General features: G+C 46.5%; 1 protein-coding gene across 1 annotated transcript in view; it reads right to left on the reverse strand.

Annotated features, from left to right (window-relative positions):
- Window positions 1-21,091, reverse strand: part of vipr2 (vasoactive intestinal peptide receptor 2) — a 158,138-nt gene that overhangs the window by 6,292 nt on the left and 130,755 nt on the right. The window contains exons 12-14 of the mRNA XM_041183927.1: window positions 3,667-3,758; window positions 1,652-1,781; window positions 1,517-1,558 (exon numbers count right to left, since the gene is read on the reverse strand). Of these exons, the coding sequence (XP_041039861.1) occupies window positions 1,517-1,558; window positions 1,652-1,781; window positions 3,667-3,758 (264 nt within the window). The remainder of the gene's footprint in view (window positions 1-1,516; window positions 1,559-1,651; window positions 1,782-3,666; window positions 3,759-21,091) is intronic.

The following is a 21,091-nucleotide window of genomic DNA, read 5'->3' on the forward strand; positions in this document are numbered from 1 at the left end:
CAACGTTCTGTATTCATTCAAGGGTAACAAATGCCCTCCCACCCCTCCTCAAGTATCTCCCATCATGTCCCACGTTCCCCTTCCTCTGACACAACAACCCCACCCCACCCCCCCCGCCATTTGATGTTGATGGCCCCGTACCTTTTGTTGACCTGACCCTTACCCTTCTCAAGGCCACACGCACTTTGAATTTCAGGGATCCCCTCCCCCACACACACAATGAGACCAACCAATACCCTCCCCACCCCCCATGACTTTCCAACTCCCAATTTACAGGGTGCAGATTCCTCCCTTGAGCTTGACTGTGCCACCTGCCTCCAACCCTCAGGACCAAAATCTGTAACTGACTGACCACGTCCTGCACACCATGCTGTTTACGGCCATCACTGCCCAGAGAGGCTTTCCCCCTCCCAGTACCGGGATCAAGCCACGTGTGCCATGCAGAGCCCTTTAGCATGGCCCGTATAGCCCTAGGACTGTCTTTGGAATCTGTCCCTGACAGTGTGGCCTCAGTCCCAGGACAGTCTCACGCTACCACCCTCTGTTCCTTTAACAATGCACCCCGCCTAGTCATGTATTTGCCTTCCCCCCTTCCCTCCTGTGTTCCACTCACCACAACCACCCCCCCCCACCATCCTCCACCACAAGTCATGCCTCTGCCTCCCCTACCCCCTTCTCTCTGGCCTTGCCTGGTGGCCAGCAGCCTTGGCGCCGAGTCCGAGGGGCAGCGAGATATGGCAGCACTGCGGTTAAGGGTAGGTGAAAGCAGAGCCAACGTACCTCGAAGTCGCTGGTGAAGTGAAGGTCGCCGGGTGCACGCCACTTACACATGGTCATGTAACAGACCGTCCTGTTGGCAGGGCATTTAAACTTGGAGGGAGGATGTGATTCCGGCGAGTTGTATTTTTAATGAGTGTTCATGAGATGCAAATGTGGTCCCCACATTGATCAGCAGGAAAGTCTTTAGCCTGCCGTGAAAGTCGGGAGAACAAAATTCCAAACTAATTTCCGTCTGGCGGGAAACTCGTTTTTGCCCGCGTTCCAAATTTAGTGCCCCCGGCCACCACGTGTCTGGCCGCTGGCGGGAGTGAGAAGTTCCAAGCAATGTCACAAACGTGATACTGGTGTGCATTTATGGATTTGAAACTGGACTGACATAATAAGATTCAAACTACTGTACATAGGCTAAAGATGTTCTTTCTACTTAGAATTTGTACACAGGAGGGAAAGGGCTATTAACTCCCATTCTTACTGATTCACCTGTACTGAGAACAGAGATAGTTGATAAATGCTTGTCTATGATATTCCAGGCATGACTCTAACATAAATTATGACCTGAGATTGATATCTTTACAATGTACATATCAGGCTTAAGCAGATGCCAGAGCTTCTTAAGTCTCAGAAAACATGTGACTATTGATTCAGTGCCCTTTGGTCTGTGGGCAATAGTTACCCTGAATTAATTACAAACAAAATCATGAATTAGCAACTTTGTAAATCAGCAAAGTTAACTCACCTCACTATTTAAAAAACAGTACAGGACTGCAACGATAAACCCCTACAAGAGAAACAATTCAAAAAATATATCAGCACCATAATTTCTGTTGACACAAGAAATTAAATCCCAGGAGAGGTAAGAAATTGTTTTTACCTGAAAAGATCCAAAACATAATTCAAACGCCATCTTATATTCTTGGGAAATATTATCCGGAAAAAAGGCAAACACAATGTAATGTACTCCAAGCAACGGGATTAGGAGCAGTGTGGATTTAGCAAGTCTCCTGGTTAATTGGGAAGAACAGAAACAATCACCATGACTTATAAAACCAGCAGCTCCTTACAGAGCTGTGCAGAACCTGGACGACCAAAGACAACCAGCAGGTTCACAATTAAACATTACAGCAGGGATAGCAACTTGTAGGTAGCATAATGCATGTGGCAGGCACAGTTAGACAGCCGGTCTATGTTAACCAGCGGGCCTTGTTTCAATGGAGTGGGCAAGCTCTCTGTCTCAAGCAGGCATCTCTCCATGCCGATTCAATATTGGGCAGCTTGCTGGCTGCTCAGCTAACATATGGTAGGTCACTGAGGGGGCGAAGGGAGGGAGGGGATGGTTCAATATGGGTTCAGGGATGGAGAAGGGTGAGAGCCCCATGTGACAGTGGCTCAAAATATTCTGTGGGGTCTGGAGGAGAACCCTTATTCCCACAGTAAAGTTATTTTACTTCGCTTTGAGGGCCACTGCTCCTGACCTGACAGTTTCTACGTTCCACCCAGTAGGCCATGACAATCGTATTAGAGTCCTATGTATGTAATAGGACCCTGATTAAGATAAATTCAGGAGTCAGGCAGGTGCCAAGGGAGGTGAAAAGAGGGCAATTGGGTCGCTTTAACTTTAACTTCTGTATTATTTCCGCTGGAATGAAGGGATTTGTCATCCCTTCCCCACCCCAATTGAGTGATGGTCTTCAGTTGGCTAAGAACTCAACTGCATACAAGGTGGAGTAACAGGGAAAGAACATGCCATCTGAATGTTATGCCAATGTTTGGTGCTCAGAAAGTACAATGGTCCCCTGTTCAACTGCAGCATTTCCAGGGAGAGATCGCAGTGATTCATAGATTCATAGAACATAAATCCCCCCCAGCACCTGATTCTGGGAAACCATCTTACATTTACAGTCAGACCAGTTAATCCATATGTGAACACCTGGAATGTTTTCATTATGAACCGGTATTAATATGTTTTTCATGGTTATTCCATAAATTTCCTTAATCAAATGAACAAGCACCGAACATACAATTGTTTCCTTAACTGAAAGTTAACTCAGGCTGAGTTGATACGTTTGGGTACCATTACATGATGAATGTGTCAACTGGCATCCCATTAAGGAGGCTTTTTGTTTAAAGTTTTTAAGAGTTAACAATCAGGCCTGAAATATATGCCTATTATTTGCGTATCTCGTTGCCTCACAGAAGTCCTAATTTTGCGGCTTGGACAGTCCTTAATGCACTGCTCTTCTGTTTAAAGTCCCAATGCAGTGCTGGAGCAGTTGGCGAGTGGAGCTCAGGTGACTGAGTGTACATCCACCCAGATAGTGTTACATTAGCACACTCCATTCTGAATCTCCAGTGTACTACACAGAGGTAATGACTGGCATGGGAACTTGTGGAAAGAAAGAAAGCAGAACATTCAACCTGACATAGATTCAGATGAGGAAGCGTTTCTCAGTTTTAAAAAAAGGGAGCTTGGGGGTGGGGTGCGGAATGAAATGGAAAAAGGCTGCTGCAGTGAGACTGAGGGAGGGGTTAAAAAATCAAGTGTGCAAATAAAAGCACCAAGTTACTTCAACAACCCTGTTGAACTCTACAGTTTGATGGATGAGGCACCTTAAGGTATCAATAAGTCCATTGCCAGATAGCTAGAATATTTTCATTTTCTTTACACATTATGACATTGAAAGCTGATTTTGACTAATAATTATTGATAAAAAGAATTGATGTATCACTAATTGGTGGATTTTTGATACTTAAGAATATTACATTTTCCAAAGGTTTATGACTGAATCAAGCCTGATCGTACAAATTGTGTGTGTGCCTGTGTGTTTGTGTGTGTGTCCAATATTTTCTATCATGCACATAGTATGAGATAACAAATGAATTGCTTACTTGTATTGTGAGTGATCGTTGCCTCCAATATCTGGCGACCTTAGCTTCTGTATCAGTATTCGTACAATACTAATAAACAGGACAAAGTTTAGCTGTAAATGAAATGAAAATGTGCACATTAGCTGCATGCAGTCCTGATAAAATAAAGATACCTTATCTGTTATTTCTGAAGGTATATTTAAAACATGTTATGTAACAGTTCAATAATATTCAGACTATGCAACAAGAACCTCTGGTACTTTTCTACTTTTAGGCATTGCACTTGATGAGTTCACTTGTGCTGAAAAATTGCATTTGGGGTCCAACAGCAACTTAAGACCTCTTTTGGCATATTTAAACAGCCTCCTGACTGAACTAGGTGGAAGTACAGTCTGTCCAATTACAGGCCCACCTATAATTGCAGCTGGTTGGCGTTGGATGGCCAGGATGACTGATGGTTCTACCCCTTCCTCTTCCTCCACTGCACATTGTTCCACACCACCCACTCGCATCCCACTCCACCATTTTCTCTACTGACTGTCTAATTTTCAGCTGTGAAGCAAGTGGGCAGCAGTTGAGTATCATCTCCAACGTTACAATGTTATAGTGAGATTAATTTATGTGGACTCTGTTCATGGAAGAGCCATTAAATAATGATGATTACACCAGAGTGTTAAAGTGTTGTACTACAACATTGTTGTGTTAGCAAGTCACGAGGCCCATATGTACACACTCCTGGTCCAGCTGATCAATGTTTCTGTTATTGCAACATCAACAATAACAATCTGCCTTTATATATTGCCTCTAATATCATAAAAGTATCAAGGCACTTCACAAGATTAATTGAACGCTGAGCAACATAAGAAGATATTGGGTCAGGTAACCAAAGGCTTGGCCAAAGGTGCTAAGGAGCAACTTAAAGGAGGAGAGAGAGGTAAAGAGGTTTAGGGAGGGAATTCCAAAATTTAAAAGTTGAAGGATGAGCCACCAATGGTGGAGCAATGAATGTCAGAATCACAAGAGGTCAGAATTGGGCCCTGATGCAAGGTCATTGACCTGAAACATGAACTCAGCTTCCCTTTCCACAGGCTTGCTATGTACATTCCGCATTTTCTGGTTTTATTTCAGAATTGGAGATGCCACAGAAATCTGTGAGGGTAGTAGAGCTGGGGGAGATTAAATAGATAGAGGAGGGCCAGGTTAAGGAGGGATTTGAACATATGGTTGAGAATTTTAAAATTATGGCATTACAAGGTCATGATCCAAAGTAGGTCAGTGAGCACAAGGGAGATGGTAAATGAGTTAGGATCAAGGTAGAAGACTTTAGGATGAGCTCAAATTTATGGAGACCGCAAAGTAGAAGGCTGATCAGGAGAGCATTGGAACGGTCTTATCAGTTCCTAAAACCACTGTTGAGGTGGGGCTATAACCCCTCAATACATTCCACACATAAATAGAAAGAGAGAGAGAGAGAGAAAGGTCATATTGTAATAGAATTATCAATTTATCAATGCTCTTTTACTAATAAGAGGAGTAGGCCTTTCTATTCCCAGGAATGCCTTGTGCCATTCTATTCGATCAAGACTGATCTAGTTGAAAAAAGAGATATGTTAGCGAAGCCTTTCGTCTTGCACTCATCAGGACAGTTCACAAGAAATCACCAAAAGTAATGGGGGAACAACAATTTATACTGCGTGAGAAGAGAGTGCTGTTTGGTTGGCAAATGGACTCTGATTAGTGGAGACGTTGCCATGGAGAATGCAGCATGGAACAGTTAACTGCCTAGCTTTGTTCAAATTCAAACCAGGCAGGTTGACTTGATTGGCCAAGGCATTGCCCTGGGGAATGAACCAGGGAATGACTGTTCTCTAAGCTTCTGTTTAGTTGAAAAAGGTGCAACATTCCTTCTGTCTGCAAAGGAAAGGGCCCTATGTGTAAATATATGTAACTTCTAGCATGTGTAAATGAGCCACACTGCGAACCTGACTGATACTCTTAAATGGGTTTTCATTGTAAATCTTAGCACAATCAGGATTGTTTAGCAGTTCATTCATGGAATCACATCTAATGTTGAACACTATGGCCAGAATTTTCCAGTCCCTTATGCTGGCGGGATCTTCCAGTCCTGCTGATGTGAATGGAGATTTCAATGACTTGCCAGCCCTGCCGCAGGGGAACCTGTGTGGTGGGGGAGCTGGAAGATTCTGGTCTATGTTTTGAGTTTTGCAAGAGTCGGCTGGTTGGATACAGTCAGTACTTTGCCTGTAGCAAACAGCTGAGAATACAACCAGCCAATCATTAGGACATATGCCCTATACACCTGGAATTAACTGGCACTGAAATTCATTTACCACATTTCTCATTTGTGTGATAGGCAGAACATCTTTTAGACTTGATGGCAGCATCCTGTTAGTGGAGAATTCCACTCCTGTTGCTACTGCTCTGTGACAGTGTAAAATAGCTAGCTTCACCCGTTGCTCAACATTTTGAGACACCTTACCCTTCCAGGGTAATCTGAGGTAGAGTGGGTACTCTTCAGGATCAAAAGTGGTGGTATTTGGCCCAATCATGAGTTTGCATGATAGACAGTGTGAAATGATCTGATCAGGGTAGGCAACATCCTGCAAGATGTCTTGATGTGCCTATTTCAGCATCAAGGTTGCACGGTGAGCAGATAGCTTGGGCCCTATTTACGAGGTTACTGATAAAACCTGCTGTCCACCCGTTCTATGCCCCTCCTAACGGTCTGAAGGTCAATAACGTGACCTGTCAATCTCCTGTGTGCTCCACAGCAAATGTCGCAAGTGTTTGCAATGTTTCCTCAACACTCCAACTCTCCAGGCCAGCATGCATCCAGGTCAGGAACCTCTGCACTCTCCCAACTCCAATACCACATAACATTCCATGTGACATTCCTTAGGCCATCTGACCAGACTGTCTGTATGTGCGTGTAATGTTTGGGCCTCCTCTCGACTCTTTTCCACCCCACCAATGTTCATCTCCTTAGGGACTTGAAGGGTGAATGACTTATGAGGCTGGTGGTGGGGGGGGAAGGGATGAAAGCTGTTACTGAATGAATGCTAACTGATGCACTGTCCTTGTTGTTAATTTCAGCATCACCACCGGATGGCCGCCAGCAACATGTCTAGAGCCCCCCCTCCACACCTGAGGGCCAAGACTTGCAACTTGCATCACATCCTTTCAGCCAACCAGGCACCAGGGCAGACACAAACACTTTGGTGGGGAATGCAACATCGGCTAGTGTCCTGGGGCACAGTGGAGAGGGCACTTCACAATCGCTGGAGGAGATGGCAGAGACAGAGAGTGCCGATGGCACCAGCAGCCAGAGGACTGCAGGGGACCAGGCACATGCTGAGTCGGACAGTGATGATGTGCCTCTGGAGATGTCAGCCATGCAGCAGCTGCAGGGCAAGTGGCTGGATGCACAGGAGCACCTGGCAGGGTTGCATGAGTGTGTGCTTCAGTTGATCTCTGTGGTGGAGGAGTCCAGGCAGAGTGTCAGTGATGGCATGAACCTCAGGACAGAGCTTCAGGCTTCCTCCATTGAGACATTGGTGACTCTCATGGAGAGGGGCTTCAATCGGATTGAGACTCCTCTGATTGGGTTACGCTCTGACCAGCAAACCCTCACAGCGCTAATGGCCACAGGTGGTCATTCCCAGTGAGGGAGATGTTTTGGGCACCAAGTGTCGGCGCTTGGTGCCCAGGCATCTGCGGTGATGCAGCAGCTGCCTGTCGTCTCTGCGAGCTCCTCTCAGGGCGCTCCGGATGAGGGCAGCAGCTCCTCTGCCCCTTTGCCAGTGACCGTTGCATCCATTGAGGCTGCGACAACTGGGGAGGTGCTAGTTCTGGAACTGGCCACTCCCTCCCAGGCGGGGCCAGCACAGACTCCACAGGCCAGAGGACGGCCGCCAAGGTCATCGAGGCCAACAGGACAGCAGAGTCAGCAGGCTGTCTCACAAACCACTCTGAGCGATGGGGCAGCACCAAGATGTAGCACCCGCAAATGTAAGCATAAGGCACGTTAGGCACTCCATGGGTTTGTCAGTGGTGATGTTGTGTTGGCCTTAGATTAGGGAACAAATAGTTATGTTTGTAAGAGAGACGTTTCTCTTTGATGTTGGATGGAATAAAGTCCAGTTTTCTGACCATGGCTGAGGGTTTTCCCTTTGTGCTGCATTTGTATGTTTCACAGATATCTCATGAGTGTTTGAGTGGATATTGATGCTTCTGTACTAAGCCCTTAGTTGCAGCTGATGAGGTGGAAGATGTAGCACCTAAGTGCCACATGTGGAAGTGCCAAGCAATGCTGGTCCTGATGATCGATGTGTGTGAAGCTAGCTGAAGGTTCGTTGGATTAAATTGTCCCGGGTGTCCCTACCTCCTTGGTGTAGTAGCGGGTCGGCGTGCTGCCCCTCATCATCGCCCTGTGCTTCCTCATCCTCTGAGCCACTGCTGGATTCATCATGTGCAGCCTCATCCACTGCATCAAGGTCTTCATCGTCAACTGCATCCCCCCTTTTCAGCGCAAGATTGTGCAGAGCGCAGCACGTTACCACTATCATAGAGACGTGATCTGGGGGGTACTGGAATGCACCCCCTGAGCGGTCCAGGTAACAGAAGTGCATCTTGAGAAGACCGATGGCTCTCTCCACCACAGCCCTTCTGGTGCCATGGCTCCTATTGTAGCGCTGCTCAGCTTCTGTTTTTGGATGGCAGAGAGGTGTCATGAGCCACCTTCTGAGGGGATAGCCCTTGTCACCCAGCAGCCCTCCATCAAGCCAGGCCGGAGCACTGAAGAGCCTGGGCTCCTAGGAGTGTCTGAGGATGTAAGCATCATGGCAGCTGCCTGTGTACCTTGCACAGACTTGTAGAATCAGCATCCTGTGATCACACACTATCTGCACGTTCATGGAGTGGAAGCCCTTCCTGTTGACGAAGGCACCGGGCGCACCTGCTGGTGCCTTGATGGCCACATGTGTGCAGTCTATTGTACCCTGTACACTGGGGGAGCTAGCAATGGCCACGAAGCCTCTGGCTTGCTGTGCCTGACTTGCCTGGTCCCAGCGGAAGTAGATGAAGGTTAATGCCCGTCTGAACAGAGCATCTGTAACCTGCTCGACACAAGTGTGGACAGCTGATTGGGAGACACCGCAAAGATCACTCACCGACCCCTGGAAGGAGCCAGAGGAATAGAAGTGGAGGGCAACTGTGACCTTCAGAGCCGCTGGCATGGGGTGTCCACCCACACAGATAGGAGATATCTCAGGGCCAATCATCTGGCAGATGTAGGTGACTGTCTCCCTTGACAGATGGAACCTCCTTCAGCACTGCACCTTAGTCATATTGAGCTAGCTGCTTCACTGCCTGTATACCCTGGCAGCAGGATAGTGGTATCTTCTGCGGCGCCTTGCACCTTGGACAACCTCTTGGCCCTGTGCCCCTTGTGCCTGTGCCTGGCCTCCCAAAGGTGGCTCCCCTGGAGGCTGATTGTCCAGTCCTGGCCTCCTCCTTATTCTATTCCTGCCTTCCTCCTCAGAGGAGCTGCCTCCAGTGGAGATGTCAGAACCCATACCCCCAGGCTAAATGGAGGCCTCCGGAAAGCTACAGGCCCGATAAAGATTACTGTCTGCAGACTGGTGAGCTGAAGCTTCAAAGTACAGAGAAAGCTATTGGAAATCGATCTGAACTGGTAACAATCACACAGGCAAGTTTAAAACACTTTCTGCATTAAATACTTCATGAAAAACATGAACAACCTCTCTGAGCCCACATATCCCGCCAGTGAATAAGTTTTGTTAACAAATCACCTACCCGTTGGGCCCGTGCGCCGAGCCGAAGTTTGCACGGGCCCCTCAAAATCGGCATCGATTGGCAAGTTAAGAGCCTTAATAAGGCCTTTAATTAATGGTGGGTGCGCGTCCCGCTGCATAGCGCGCCCGCCCACCTAAATATTGCGATGCCGTGAGCTGATGTCGGGACGCTCGCACAATGTCAGCCAGAAGATTCTGCCCAAGGTGAACGTGTCCCCTCATGTGACTGTATCACATGAGCAGGCACACGCAATAAATGAGATTTAAACATTTTTATTTTATTTTTAATTAACATTGGAAACTTCATCCTGCCCATGGACGAGGTTTCCTCAAAAATCCAAAGGCCACCCGCCAACCAAACGGCTGGACGGGCAGCAAGAAGCCTGATTTAATTAATTGATGAAGGGCCCTAATGGTCTGCTAATTGTCGGTGGGCGCGCTGCCGCCTTTCGCGTGCGCCCGCTGAGTGAAATATTGCGAGAGTACACAATGACGTCGGGATGCTCGCCTGACATCATCGCGCAATATTTTACTCTAGTTTGGATCAGGTGCGTGCCCGCACGACGAGAGAAATATTCTGCCCTGGGTGTCATTCCATCAAAAGTGCATTTCTTGTGGAAACCAATGAAGATGTTCGCGACAGCCAGGCCTAGTGGGGATCCCATGGCAACATCATCTATTTGGGCATACATATGGTGTTCTTAAAACTGAACTCAACTGCAAGAGTTGCTGAATTCGTAAGCTCAATAAGTAGATTTAGATATTGGTGATAGTGTCTAGATCACCATGATACAGCGATGCAGTGCAAATGTCTATGGCTTCCTTGACCGGTACTTTGGCGAATAGTGTAGCAATGTGGAATAAGCAAATAGACACAGTGTTGCTATTGATATGCAAGTCCTGTATAGTCTTCACAAAGGTGAAGGAAGCCTTCACAGTGTATGTGGAAAACTTGCTCAGAATTGGTTGTAGTAATTTGGCCAACTCATGTTGTGGAGAACTGGTCATGGATAAGATAGAGATTAATGGGACATCGCTTTTGTGCATCTTGGGCAGCCCATACATACACAGACACAGTGAGCTGTATGAACAAGTTCAATCATATACATCTCCTGGCAGCTTGTAACTCTTACACAAGTCCAGCAAGTGCTTTTGTTACTAACATGTTGATGCAAGATGTAAAGCTTTGATAGCATCTCTTTTTTCAGCAGCACTCAAGTTCTGTACAAACCACAACTATAAGATCGATCTGCACTTTTACTCTATTCCCTGTCTTGGCCCCAATTTCCTTGACACTGCTACCCAACAAAAATCTATCAATCTCAGCTGTGAAAATTTCAATTGACCCAATGTTACAGTTTTTTAGAAAAGCAAGTTCCAGATTTTCACCACACTTTGTGTGAAAAGATGCTTCTTGATTTTAACCCCAAAAGGCCTAGATCTAATTGAAGATTCTGCTCTCTGGTTATGAACTCCCAACAGAGGAAATAATTTCTTGATCTACCCTATCCTATCTCTTTACCATTTTAAAGACCTTGTTTAAATCACCCAAACTTTTATATTCAAGGCAATACACACTATTTGATATAATTCATTCTCATAAGTTAACCTTTGAAGTCCTTTATGGCCCTGGTAAATCTGTGTGTTACCCTCCCCAAGGCCCATATATCTTCCCTGATAGATTGCATATACAAATTAGATATAATTAGCATAATTAAAGGAAAATTGGTTTGAAATGCTGTATAACTCTAAATGTAAAAAGGAATGCCCCCCTCCACAAACCTCAACTCATCGACAATTCTGTCCCCAAACCCCAGACTCTCACTACCATACCCCCATCAATGCCCTAAACTCTATTAGCCCCCTTGACGCTGCATCAGACTCTTGGCTTTGCTTTCAGATCCCTCAATGACCTCACCCACTTTACTCTTAGCGATCTTGTCTCCACTTAAAATCCTGAACTTAGCCTCCACTCTCTAATACTGGACTTCTCCTCCTTCCTCTTTCTCACAGATTTCCACATCAGCAGTTGCTTGTTCAGTCATAAAACTCCTGCTCTCTGACTCTCTCTCATTCGTTCCTTCCCCTCGGCCACCTGTGCCTCTGCTTTCTCAAGTTGTCTCAATGTCATCCTCTCCAACTGTGTCTTTGTACCCATTCTCTCATCCTCATCCCTTTCCCCGTGTGTGGTGTCCACAGTTTCAGTTTGTGATAAACTGTTTTGAGGCTTCTTCCTGCACTTGAGGACTGTATCATAAAGACATGTGTTGGGGTTGCACCATTTCCGTTCTTTTGTTGCATTAAAATGAGGTTCAGTGGGACACAGGTTGTAGATAATTGGCAAAAGAACCAGGGGGGAGATGAGGAAAAACATTTTACACAACAAATTATTAGATCTGGAATGCACTGCCTGAAAAGGTCGTAGAAGTGATATAAATTAGAAATATGCTTAGAATGAACATATATTTAATAGTAAGCCTGAGATGTGTAAAAGAATACATTTGTACTATAAGTTTCATTTTACTGGACACAGCTTAAAGTTTTGTTTCTCTAGAAACAAACCAGTGGAATGATTATTCTTATGTGATGACAGCTGTAGCTAGCCTGAAAGGGGCCCATGGTCAGGCGAGGCCCCTGCAATAGTGAGAGAGCAACTAGATAGATACTTAGAACAAATAGCTGTAATACAAAACTGTGCTGGGCTTTTCACTCAACCCTGCCTATTTAAGAAGCTTGCTGAAATACATAAGTTAATTAGCATAACTAAGTGGAATAGAAGTTACCTTAGTAAGCAACTTGTTAGTTCAATACAAAAACAAAAATACCTGGAAAAACTCAGCAGGTCTGGCAGCATCTGCGGAGAGGAACACAGTCAACGTTTTGAGTCCGCATGACTCTTCAACAGAATTAAGGAAAAATGGAAAAGGGGTGAAATATAAGCTGATTTCCTTAGTTCTGTTGAAGAGTCATGCGGACTCGAAACGTTAACTGTGTTCCTCTCCACAGATGCTACCAGACCTGCTGAGTTTTTCCAGTTATTTTTGTTTTTGTTTTGGATTTCCAGCATCCGCAGTTTTTTGCTTTTATCTTTTTTTTTGTTCGTTCAATAGTCTGATAAGTAATTAAAACCAATCAGACTGGATAGCCATTGTGACGAGCTCATTAACAGGCCAATATGAATAATGAGCCCCTGAAGTTAACCCAGGGATGAGCTGGGAAGGAACTTTAAAACTAAACTGGAGAAGGGCCCAGAGTGAGATAAGGAGGGGATGAAGTAAGGCCTGATTGACCAAGGACAGAAGGTACATACAAAAACTCAAGAGGTTAATGGCAGGTGGATAACATTAAAGATGGGTTTTCACCCCACGATTTAGACAAGGAAAACTTTTTTTTAGTGTATTTCAGAGAAAGTATATTTTTATGGGCAGGTTTTTCTAGTCGGTGAGCGGGGGTGGGGCCTGCTTGCCGGCGTGTAAAATGACGTGGGGATACATCGGGCGTGCGTCCCGATGTCACCCCGCGTTATTTAGACTTTCAGTTCGGCGGGCGCGTAGCTGATTTGGCTGTGCGCCCGCCTGCTGATCTGTCAACGGCCTATTAAGGCCATTAAAAAACTAATTAACACGATTGATGGACCTGCTGCCCGTCCAGCCTTAGGGATGGCGGGCAGGCCAGGAGTCCAGGCGGGCTTAGGAAAAATCATGAAACCTCATCCACGGGTGGGATGAGGTTCCATAAGGGTAGTTAAATTTTTATTAAATGTTTAAATGAAAGTTATGGGCATGTCCCAACTCGTGTGACAGTGACACGTGAGGGGACATGGCAGGGAAATTTTTTAATCATCTTTATTGAAAGTTTTAAATCTGAGCCGATCACCCTGAGGCAGCACTTTGCCTCAGGGAGATCTGTGCATTCCCGGCTGAGGGAATCCACCCCCCCCCCCCCCCCCCCCACCCACACAGGGAACGCATAGGTGTCATGCTGGGCAGGTCTTAATTGGCCCTCCTATGTAAAATGGTGGCGCGCCTCTGATTGGAAGCCCGCCTACCCATGCCCGCTCCCACACTTTCCCCCCCCCAACAACGGGGTGGGGTGGGGGAAATGCTGCCCTATATCACCAAAGGGCCCTGTCAATAACCCATCCAGCTTCACCCCTGAAAAAGATTAACAATTAAGAGACACCTCAGTGCAGTATGCAGAGAAACTGCTAAGGGTTGATCCATGCTAACACTCTTTGGGTGGTTTGCAAAACGTGAAGATGCGAGGTACTGAGAAGAAAAAAAGGAAGTTGTTTGTACACGCTGGCCATCCTGCTACTTGTCATGGTCGTATGCTTTTGCTGTATAATTCCCATCTTAAACTTTGATTAAACTTGACCTATCCACCATGTTAGTTGCGGTCAATCATTACAGTTATCAATTCTCTAAATGTGAACAAAGTGGAATTTTAAAATCACTACAGAAGCAGATTCAATAGTAACTCTCAAATGGGAATTGAATAAATACTTGAAAAGAAAATATTTAGAGCTATGAGGAAGGGGCAGATGAGTGGAACTAATTGATAAAAGGTTTGTCAAAGACACAATGGTTCCAATGGACTCCTTCTGTGCTGTGAAATTCTAAAGCAGCTGGTAAGTCAGATAGAGAAATATTTGCCCTTTGGAATTGCTCACTTCACTAGCATCATTTAATGTTAAATCAATGACAAGTATGTGATGTGTATGAATAATACTATTTATGTTATCATATCACGAGCACTTTACGTCACTGATACAAAAATTATGTCAGCTAATTGGCTGCTTCAAAGCAAAACATGGTTGAACGAGGTCAAGAGGAGCTTTCATGTAAGCGTGTAAAAAATGTACAAAAACACAACTTTATGTATTGCATGTAACCGATGAAAAATGTCATCCCACAGAGACATTAAATAGTGTCCATGGATTGTAATTATGGGTGAGCTGTCATGTTTTATTTGGAGCAGGAGCGCTGGGGGGTCAACAGTTGTATGAAGCACTTGACAGAGCTGACAAGAAGAATCGTACTGAGGCACACTGTACTGGTGATTTTTGTTTAAGTCAGATAACGATATCTTAAGGCTCACAGATGACTCAGTGAGAAGCTAAACATGGGTCAGCTGTGACTCTGGTCTAGAACTGCACAGACACTTGGGGCTGAACTCTCCTGTGGAGTTGGAAGTCCTGCCGCTAGGGGCGAAAGGGGGAGCCAACCACAGCTTCCCTGCCCCCATCTCCAGCTGGCGGCGGGACACTGGGGTGGCATCTACCAATAGCGGCCAATTAAGAGACCGCTTCCAGGGTCGCCATTCAATTGAGGATGGCACCACCTCCTCAAGGGCTGCCGGGCCAATCAGGAGGCCAGCAGTTTAACAGCCTCAGCTCGCAGTGGCCAGAGCTGACACTGAATCTCGAGGATGAGTGCTTGTCGATACTGAGGCACCTTTGTTGGCTTGTAGGTGTCCTTGGGGAAGCCGGGGCCAGGGAGACAGACGCTGGTGATTGGCAGGGTGGGGGTGGAGGTGGGGTTGGATTGTTATCATGGAGACCCTCGGGTCATTACAGACAGGGGTTCCTTCACGGGCCATACAGCACCTATTAAGGATGTCCCCCCTTCCCAGGAACCCGCTGGCAGGGTCAGGAAGTGACCCTTAATTGAGCCATTAAGTGGCTTAATTGGCTACCTGGGGTTGGGCGGCAGTGGTCCTAAGGTTCCCGCTGCCATAGTGGCAGGAAGTCATTGGGCTTCCCTCCCAATGCCATGTTCCAGCATAGTTCCAGCCTAACAGCTTGTCTCGAATGGCACAGGAGCATTCTGCCCCTGATCTTAATCTAGGCTGGCACTCCTGTGCACTATAGACGGAGTGCTGCACTGCAGTGCAGCATTCCCTCTGTAGTGCACAGGAGTGCCAGCCTAGATTAAGATCAGGGGTAGAATGCTCCTGTGCCATTCGAGATGAGCTGTTAGGCTGGAAATATGCTGGATGCCCTATGGCAATGTTTGAGAAAGATATCCTGTGGTAATACTTGATGAAGAGCTTGTGGGTTTTCCTGGTGTCCGGGTAAAAATTTTAACTCTCAATCAACAGCACCAAAACAGATAATCTGATTATGTATTTCATTACAGTATATGGAACCTTGTTGTGCTCAAATTTCTGTTTCCTCCATTACTATGACTGCATTTCAAAAGCACATCACTGGGTATCAATAGATTTGGGACATCCTGAAGGGAGAAAGGTTACACGTGTAAATGCAAGCTGTTTCTTTTGAAACCGAGACCCTATCTCTCTGTCCTGGTGGTTCAGGAGGACAGTAAAGAGCCTGTAGCTCTATATGAAGAAGAGCAGGGAGTTCCAAACGTGTCAGGGCTGACAGTCCTTCAACCAGCACTGCCAAAAAAAACTGTCTAATTGGGATGAACTGGAATTTGCTATTTGCCTACATAACAACAGTTACCCAACTTCAAAGTAATCTGTGGTTTGTGAAGCGTTTTTGGGATGTTTCTAAGAGACATGATAAGAAGCCAAATAAACAGACGTCTGTCTCTCTTCTCTTAGATAGTAGTTCAAACGCTTTGACTGCATGACAAAGAAGTTCATCCGAATTTGCAGTGACAATTCTTTCAGAGCTCAATCAGCGATGAGAAAAGCCTACAGCTTCCCTACTCACTTACTGAATGAACCTGGAGCTCAATGAACAATCTTTGGCTCATTCACTGTGTCTGCAGCTGAAAGAAAGAATTGGAGGTAGTGACTCCTCAGCTACTGAAGCAGTTCGTGTCCATATGCAGCAAGACCTGGACAACATTCAGGCTTGGACTGAAAAGTGACAAGTAACATTCTCACCCACAAATGCCAGGCAATGACCATCTCCAATAAGACAGAGTCTAACCATCTCCCCTTAATATTCAATGTTACCATCGCTGAATCCCTCACTATCAATATGCAGGGGGTTACCATTGACCAGGAACTTAACTGGACCAACCATTTCAAAAATGTGGCTACAAGAGCAGGTCAGAAGCTGAGGTCGGAAGGGTCTGCTCCCATTGGTGGCGGGCGTCAAAGGAGACAATATGGCTTGAAAGCAAAAAAGCAGCTTTACGCCATCATGAAACCAGTTTGCAATCGCACACTCTGCCTGTCAATGGTGGGTTGTGTTTCCCACCGTCCAACGTCAGGAACTTAATTTTAATGCATTTGCATCTCATCATTGTGCCCGCATGCCGGAATCATCCCCCCTACGTCAAATTACCTCCCGCATCGGCGTGACTGCAGAATGGCACAATTTATGACTGCCTTTAAAAGGTGTGCACCTGGTGAGCTGAACTTTGAGGGGAACTTGGAGGTGAGTGCACACAGCCTTGTGCAGCGCTCACGAGGATTGGCCCTAGGACATCAAGGAAGAGGCGCCATGCATTCGGAGGGGGTACCAGGCAAGTGGCTTTCTTCCGGCTGACTTTCGGTGCGGTGCTGGGACAAGGGCTCCAGTGGGGAGGCTAATGCAGCAACCCAGACTTTAGTGGAGCAAACGGTCAACATATTGAAAATGAGGTTCCGGTACCCCAACAGGTCTTGTGAAGCCCTGTAATACAGTCCCCAGAGGGTGATGTGCATCATCGTCGCTTGCTGCGTGCTACCCAATCTGGCAGTAGGTTGCCAGGGGGAGGACCCTGGCTGAGGAGGTGATGGAAGAGCTACACGTCTCCTCTGATGAGGTCGATGGGGACGAGCGTGATGAGGTCCTCGAAGGCAAGGATGCCAGTGATGAGGCCATCGCACTGGCCAGATAAGGATAGAGCACTCGTGAGGTCCAAATACCTGCAAGATTCGTGGAGGATAGAGGCGAGATGCAGTGAGGGCAGTCCTGACATCCTCACTTTGCATCTGTGAACGTTTGACTCCTGTGTGACTGGTAGCAGTGCACATTCCCTCAGCGCTCAGGCTCATGTCTTGGAGATGCAGTGGAGGCCCTAATAGTCACTAGATTTCAGGAGGTTGATGGTGACATGTAGTGAGGACGCTCCATAATCTTCATATTGCCTCTGTGAATGTCTGACTCCTGTCCCGCGATTGTCTTCGCAGCTCCAACAACTGATTGAGGACCGAATCCAGAGGCTCATCGTCTGACTCAGACTCAGCAGATTCCTTGCCTCCAGCAGTCCTCCGAGTGCCGGCGACTAAGGATATCCCTGCTTCCATCTGCTGTGGAACAGATTGTGTACTGTGCTCACTAGATTGTGATCCCACCCAGGTACCACCGAGGTGTGTGTCGCTGCGCTGGTGGGGAGTATGTGTGAGCGCCATGGAGGGTTTTCAACTGTGCTGCCCTGTCCTTATCCAAGGTGCTCTCGGTGCTGGAGTTGGGGTCAAGTTAGCCTAAGGGCGATGCAGCAGATGTGCCTAGGAGAGAAAGTGGAGATTATTAGTGCTTGGCAGCCGCACACAGAACAGTGGCCTAAGAGTTGTGTTGATGGAGGGATGATGTGGTGCAGGATCCTCACATGGATGCTTGCTGACCTCACCGTTGCCGCAGGAACAGTTCACACCCTGTCCAGCTGGCTCTAATGCCTGACTCTTGAACAGAGTGAGGACCTTGATGTCTGGCACTCCACCCCCCCCCCCCAACCCCTCCGGTCTGGGACCTCTCCCGTTGATTGTGCAAGATCTTGTCCTGCATAAACTCAGGTGAAGAGAGTGTGAGCAAGGCATATGCCAGGCCAAATGAAAAGAATGCCAGGCATGTGTGCTGAGTGGAGCCTTGGATGGGATGAGGAGGCTGTCTCCAGAGGAGATGAGGCCAGATGGAGATGTGAGGAAGTGTGTGACAGGGTGAGTGGTGATGTTCCTTGAGCTGGCAGTGAGTGAGATGCCAGTGAATGTGTGATGGGCTTGTGAGTGTTTGAGTTTAGAGTGATGAGATGGTTGCCTTACCCTGGCGACATGGATGAGATCATTCATCCTCTTTCTGCACTGGATAGCCGACCTCTTGTGTAAAGTGTTGGCACTGACCACCACTGCCACCGCCTCCCAAACCAGAGTGGTGACACTGATGTGTCTGTGTCCTGTGGCCAGAGTGGAGATAAAGGTATGTCCTGTACACAAAAAGCAGGACAAATCCAACCTGGCCAATTAACACTCCATCAGTCCACTCTCCATCATCAGTAAAGTAATGGAAGGAGTCATCAATAGTATTATCAAGTACCATTTGCTTAGCAATAACCTGCTCACTGACCTTCAGTTTTGGTTCCAACAGGGCCACTCAGCTCCTGACCTCATTACAGCCTTAGCTCAAACATAGCCAAAAGAGCTGAACTCCCGAGATGAGCCAAGAGTGACTGCCCTTGACATCAAGGCAACACTTGACCAAGTATGGCATCAAAGAGCAGTAGCAAAACTGGAATCAATGGGAATCAGGGGGAAAACTCTCTGCTGGTTGGAGTTATATCCAGCACAAAGGAAGATGGTTGTGGTTGTTGAAGGTCAGTCATCTCAGCTCCAGGACATCACTGCAGGAGTTCCTCAGTCCAAGGCCCAACCATCTTCAGCTGCTTCATCAATGACTTTCCTTCCATCATAGGTCAGAAGTGGGGATGTTCGCTGATGATTGCACAATATTCAGCACCATTTGTGACTCCTCAGATACTGAAGCAGTCCATATCCAGATGCAGCAAGATCTGGACAATATCCAGGTTTGGGCTGACAAATGGCAAGTAACAATCACGGCACACCAGTGTCAGGTAATGACCATCTCCAACAAGATAGAATCCAACCATCGCCCCCTGGTGTTCAATGGCATTACTATCACTGAATCCCCCACTATCAACACCCTGGAGGTTACCATTAACCAGAAACTGAACTGGACTAGCCATATAAATATTGTGGCTACAAGAGCAGGTCAGAGGCCAGGAATCCTGCAGTGAGTAACTCACCTCCTGACTCCCCAAAGCCTGTCCACCATCTACAAGGCACAAGTCAGGAGTGTGATGGAATACTCCTCGCTTGTCTGGATGAGTGCAGCTCCCACAAAACTCAAGAAGCTCAACACCATCCAGGACAAAGCAGCCCAATTGATTGGCACCACATCCACAAACATTCAGTTCTCACACCACCAATGGACAGTAGCAGCAGTGTGTATCATCTACAAGATGAACTGGAGGAATTCACCAAGTCTCCTTAGACAGCACCTTCCAATCACACGACCACTACCATCTAGAACTGTTACTCTGGTTCCAGATAAGAAGGAGTCATGAAGAGGATCATGTGATTCACTTTGAATTCTGCCTGACAACAAGCCTGAATGACCCAGGGTCAGGGAGGTCCAGGGTGACACTTACTGGGAGCAAAGTGTAAGATATTCATATCTGAAAAGAAAAGGCACGAGCTGCTGTGGATAGACTTTTCGTCTCCAGGTTTGGGCAGAAAAAAGAGAAAGAGGGAGGTCTCAGCAGAGAAAAAGGTTGCAGCTAGTGTGGTCAGTCGGGAATAAGATGGTGAGTTCCTTCTGAGCTACTAAGCAGAAATGTTGAAGGGAACACCGTCTCTGGTCAGAGGGCCACATCTTGTGGCAAACTACGGAATCTAGAAGATTTGTCCTGGTGAGGTCAATGGGGGAAGGAATTGCTGGAGTGGGCCTTACTGCTGGTGTTCAGTTTGGGACCTCTCCGGAAACTGAGAGAACTGCCTTTTGACGGTCGCTCGAGGTTAAGACACAGTGAAATGAGGAGGACCGAACCCTTGGAAGCTGGGAGTGATTTGGGATTGGTTCCTGTAAAAACTGCAATATGGCGGAGAGCAGGCAGTGAAGCATACAAGTGGCACGGGGTTTTCGGTCATGTGAATAAGTTAAAGGAGGCAGATGTTTTCTGTAGTTTCGAGTACTAATTGCCTAGTAAATAGCGTTTAGCTGATGTTGCTTTTGGTTTGTTTGTTACAGTAAAAGTCATAAAACTTGAAGCAATGTCATGTGATCCTTTCACAGGTTATCAGTCCCTATGTGTATCATAACAATTTACACATCCCCATTATATAGAAATGGTTATTAATTAAATGAGATAACATTAATATGAGAAGGCAGACAAAAAATGATCATTTACATGAAAAAATGCTTGAAAAATAAGCTTTATCCAATTTAAATTCTAAAATGATCATCTTTCCAAGTGCAAGGTTGGATTAAGGAATATTAGTTACTGCTGTTCTTTTCCCTTAGCAGCAAAATGCAGATTGGTTTAGTTCCCCAGTGTATTCCTGTTGCTGGGTAAGTATCTCCTCTCCTACCTATGCTTGCTATCTGGCTATCTCTTGCTGTCGTTGCTTAAACTGCTCTGAACATAAAGAAGTGCTATAGCAGCGAAGCTACTAGGTCCCCTTCTGGCCATTGTCTTTCCCTTTAGTGTCATACTTAGCCTCCATTGGATGCTGCTGGTTACAGAATTTCTGTCAGGGATAAAAATACAGCAGATTCTATCAGTAAAACTAAGCTGCCCAGGCAGATTGAAACTTTGCTTTGACTTGGCAAACAGGATAAGGAACGCAAGCTGTTTTCCTTCTTTGGAGGTTTCTTCATAGATTGGTCAACAATCTCTCCTATAGACATTCCTTAG

Source organism: Carcharodon carcharias, chromosome 3 (assembly GCF_017639515.1).
Source record: "Carcharodon carcharias isolate sCarCar2 chromosome 3, sCarCar2.pri, whole genome shotgun sequence".
Taxonomy (NCBI): domain Eukaryota; kingdom Metazoa; phylum Chordata; class Chondrichthyes; order Lamniformes; family Lamnidae; genus Carcharodon; species Carcharodon carcharias.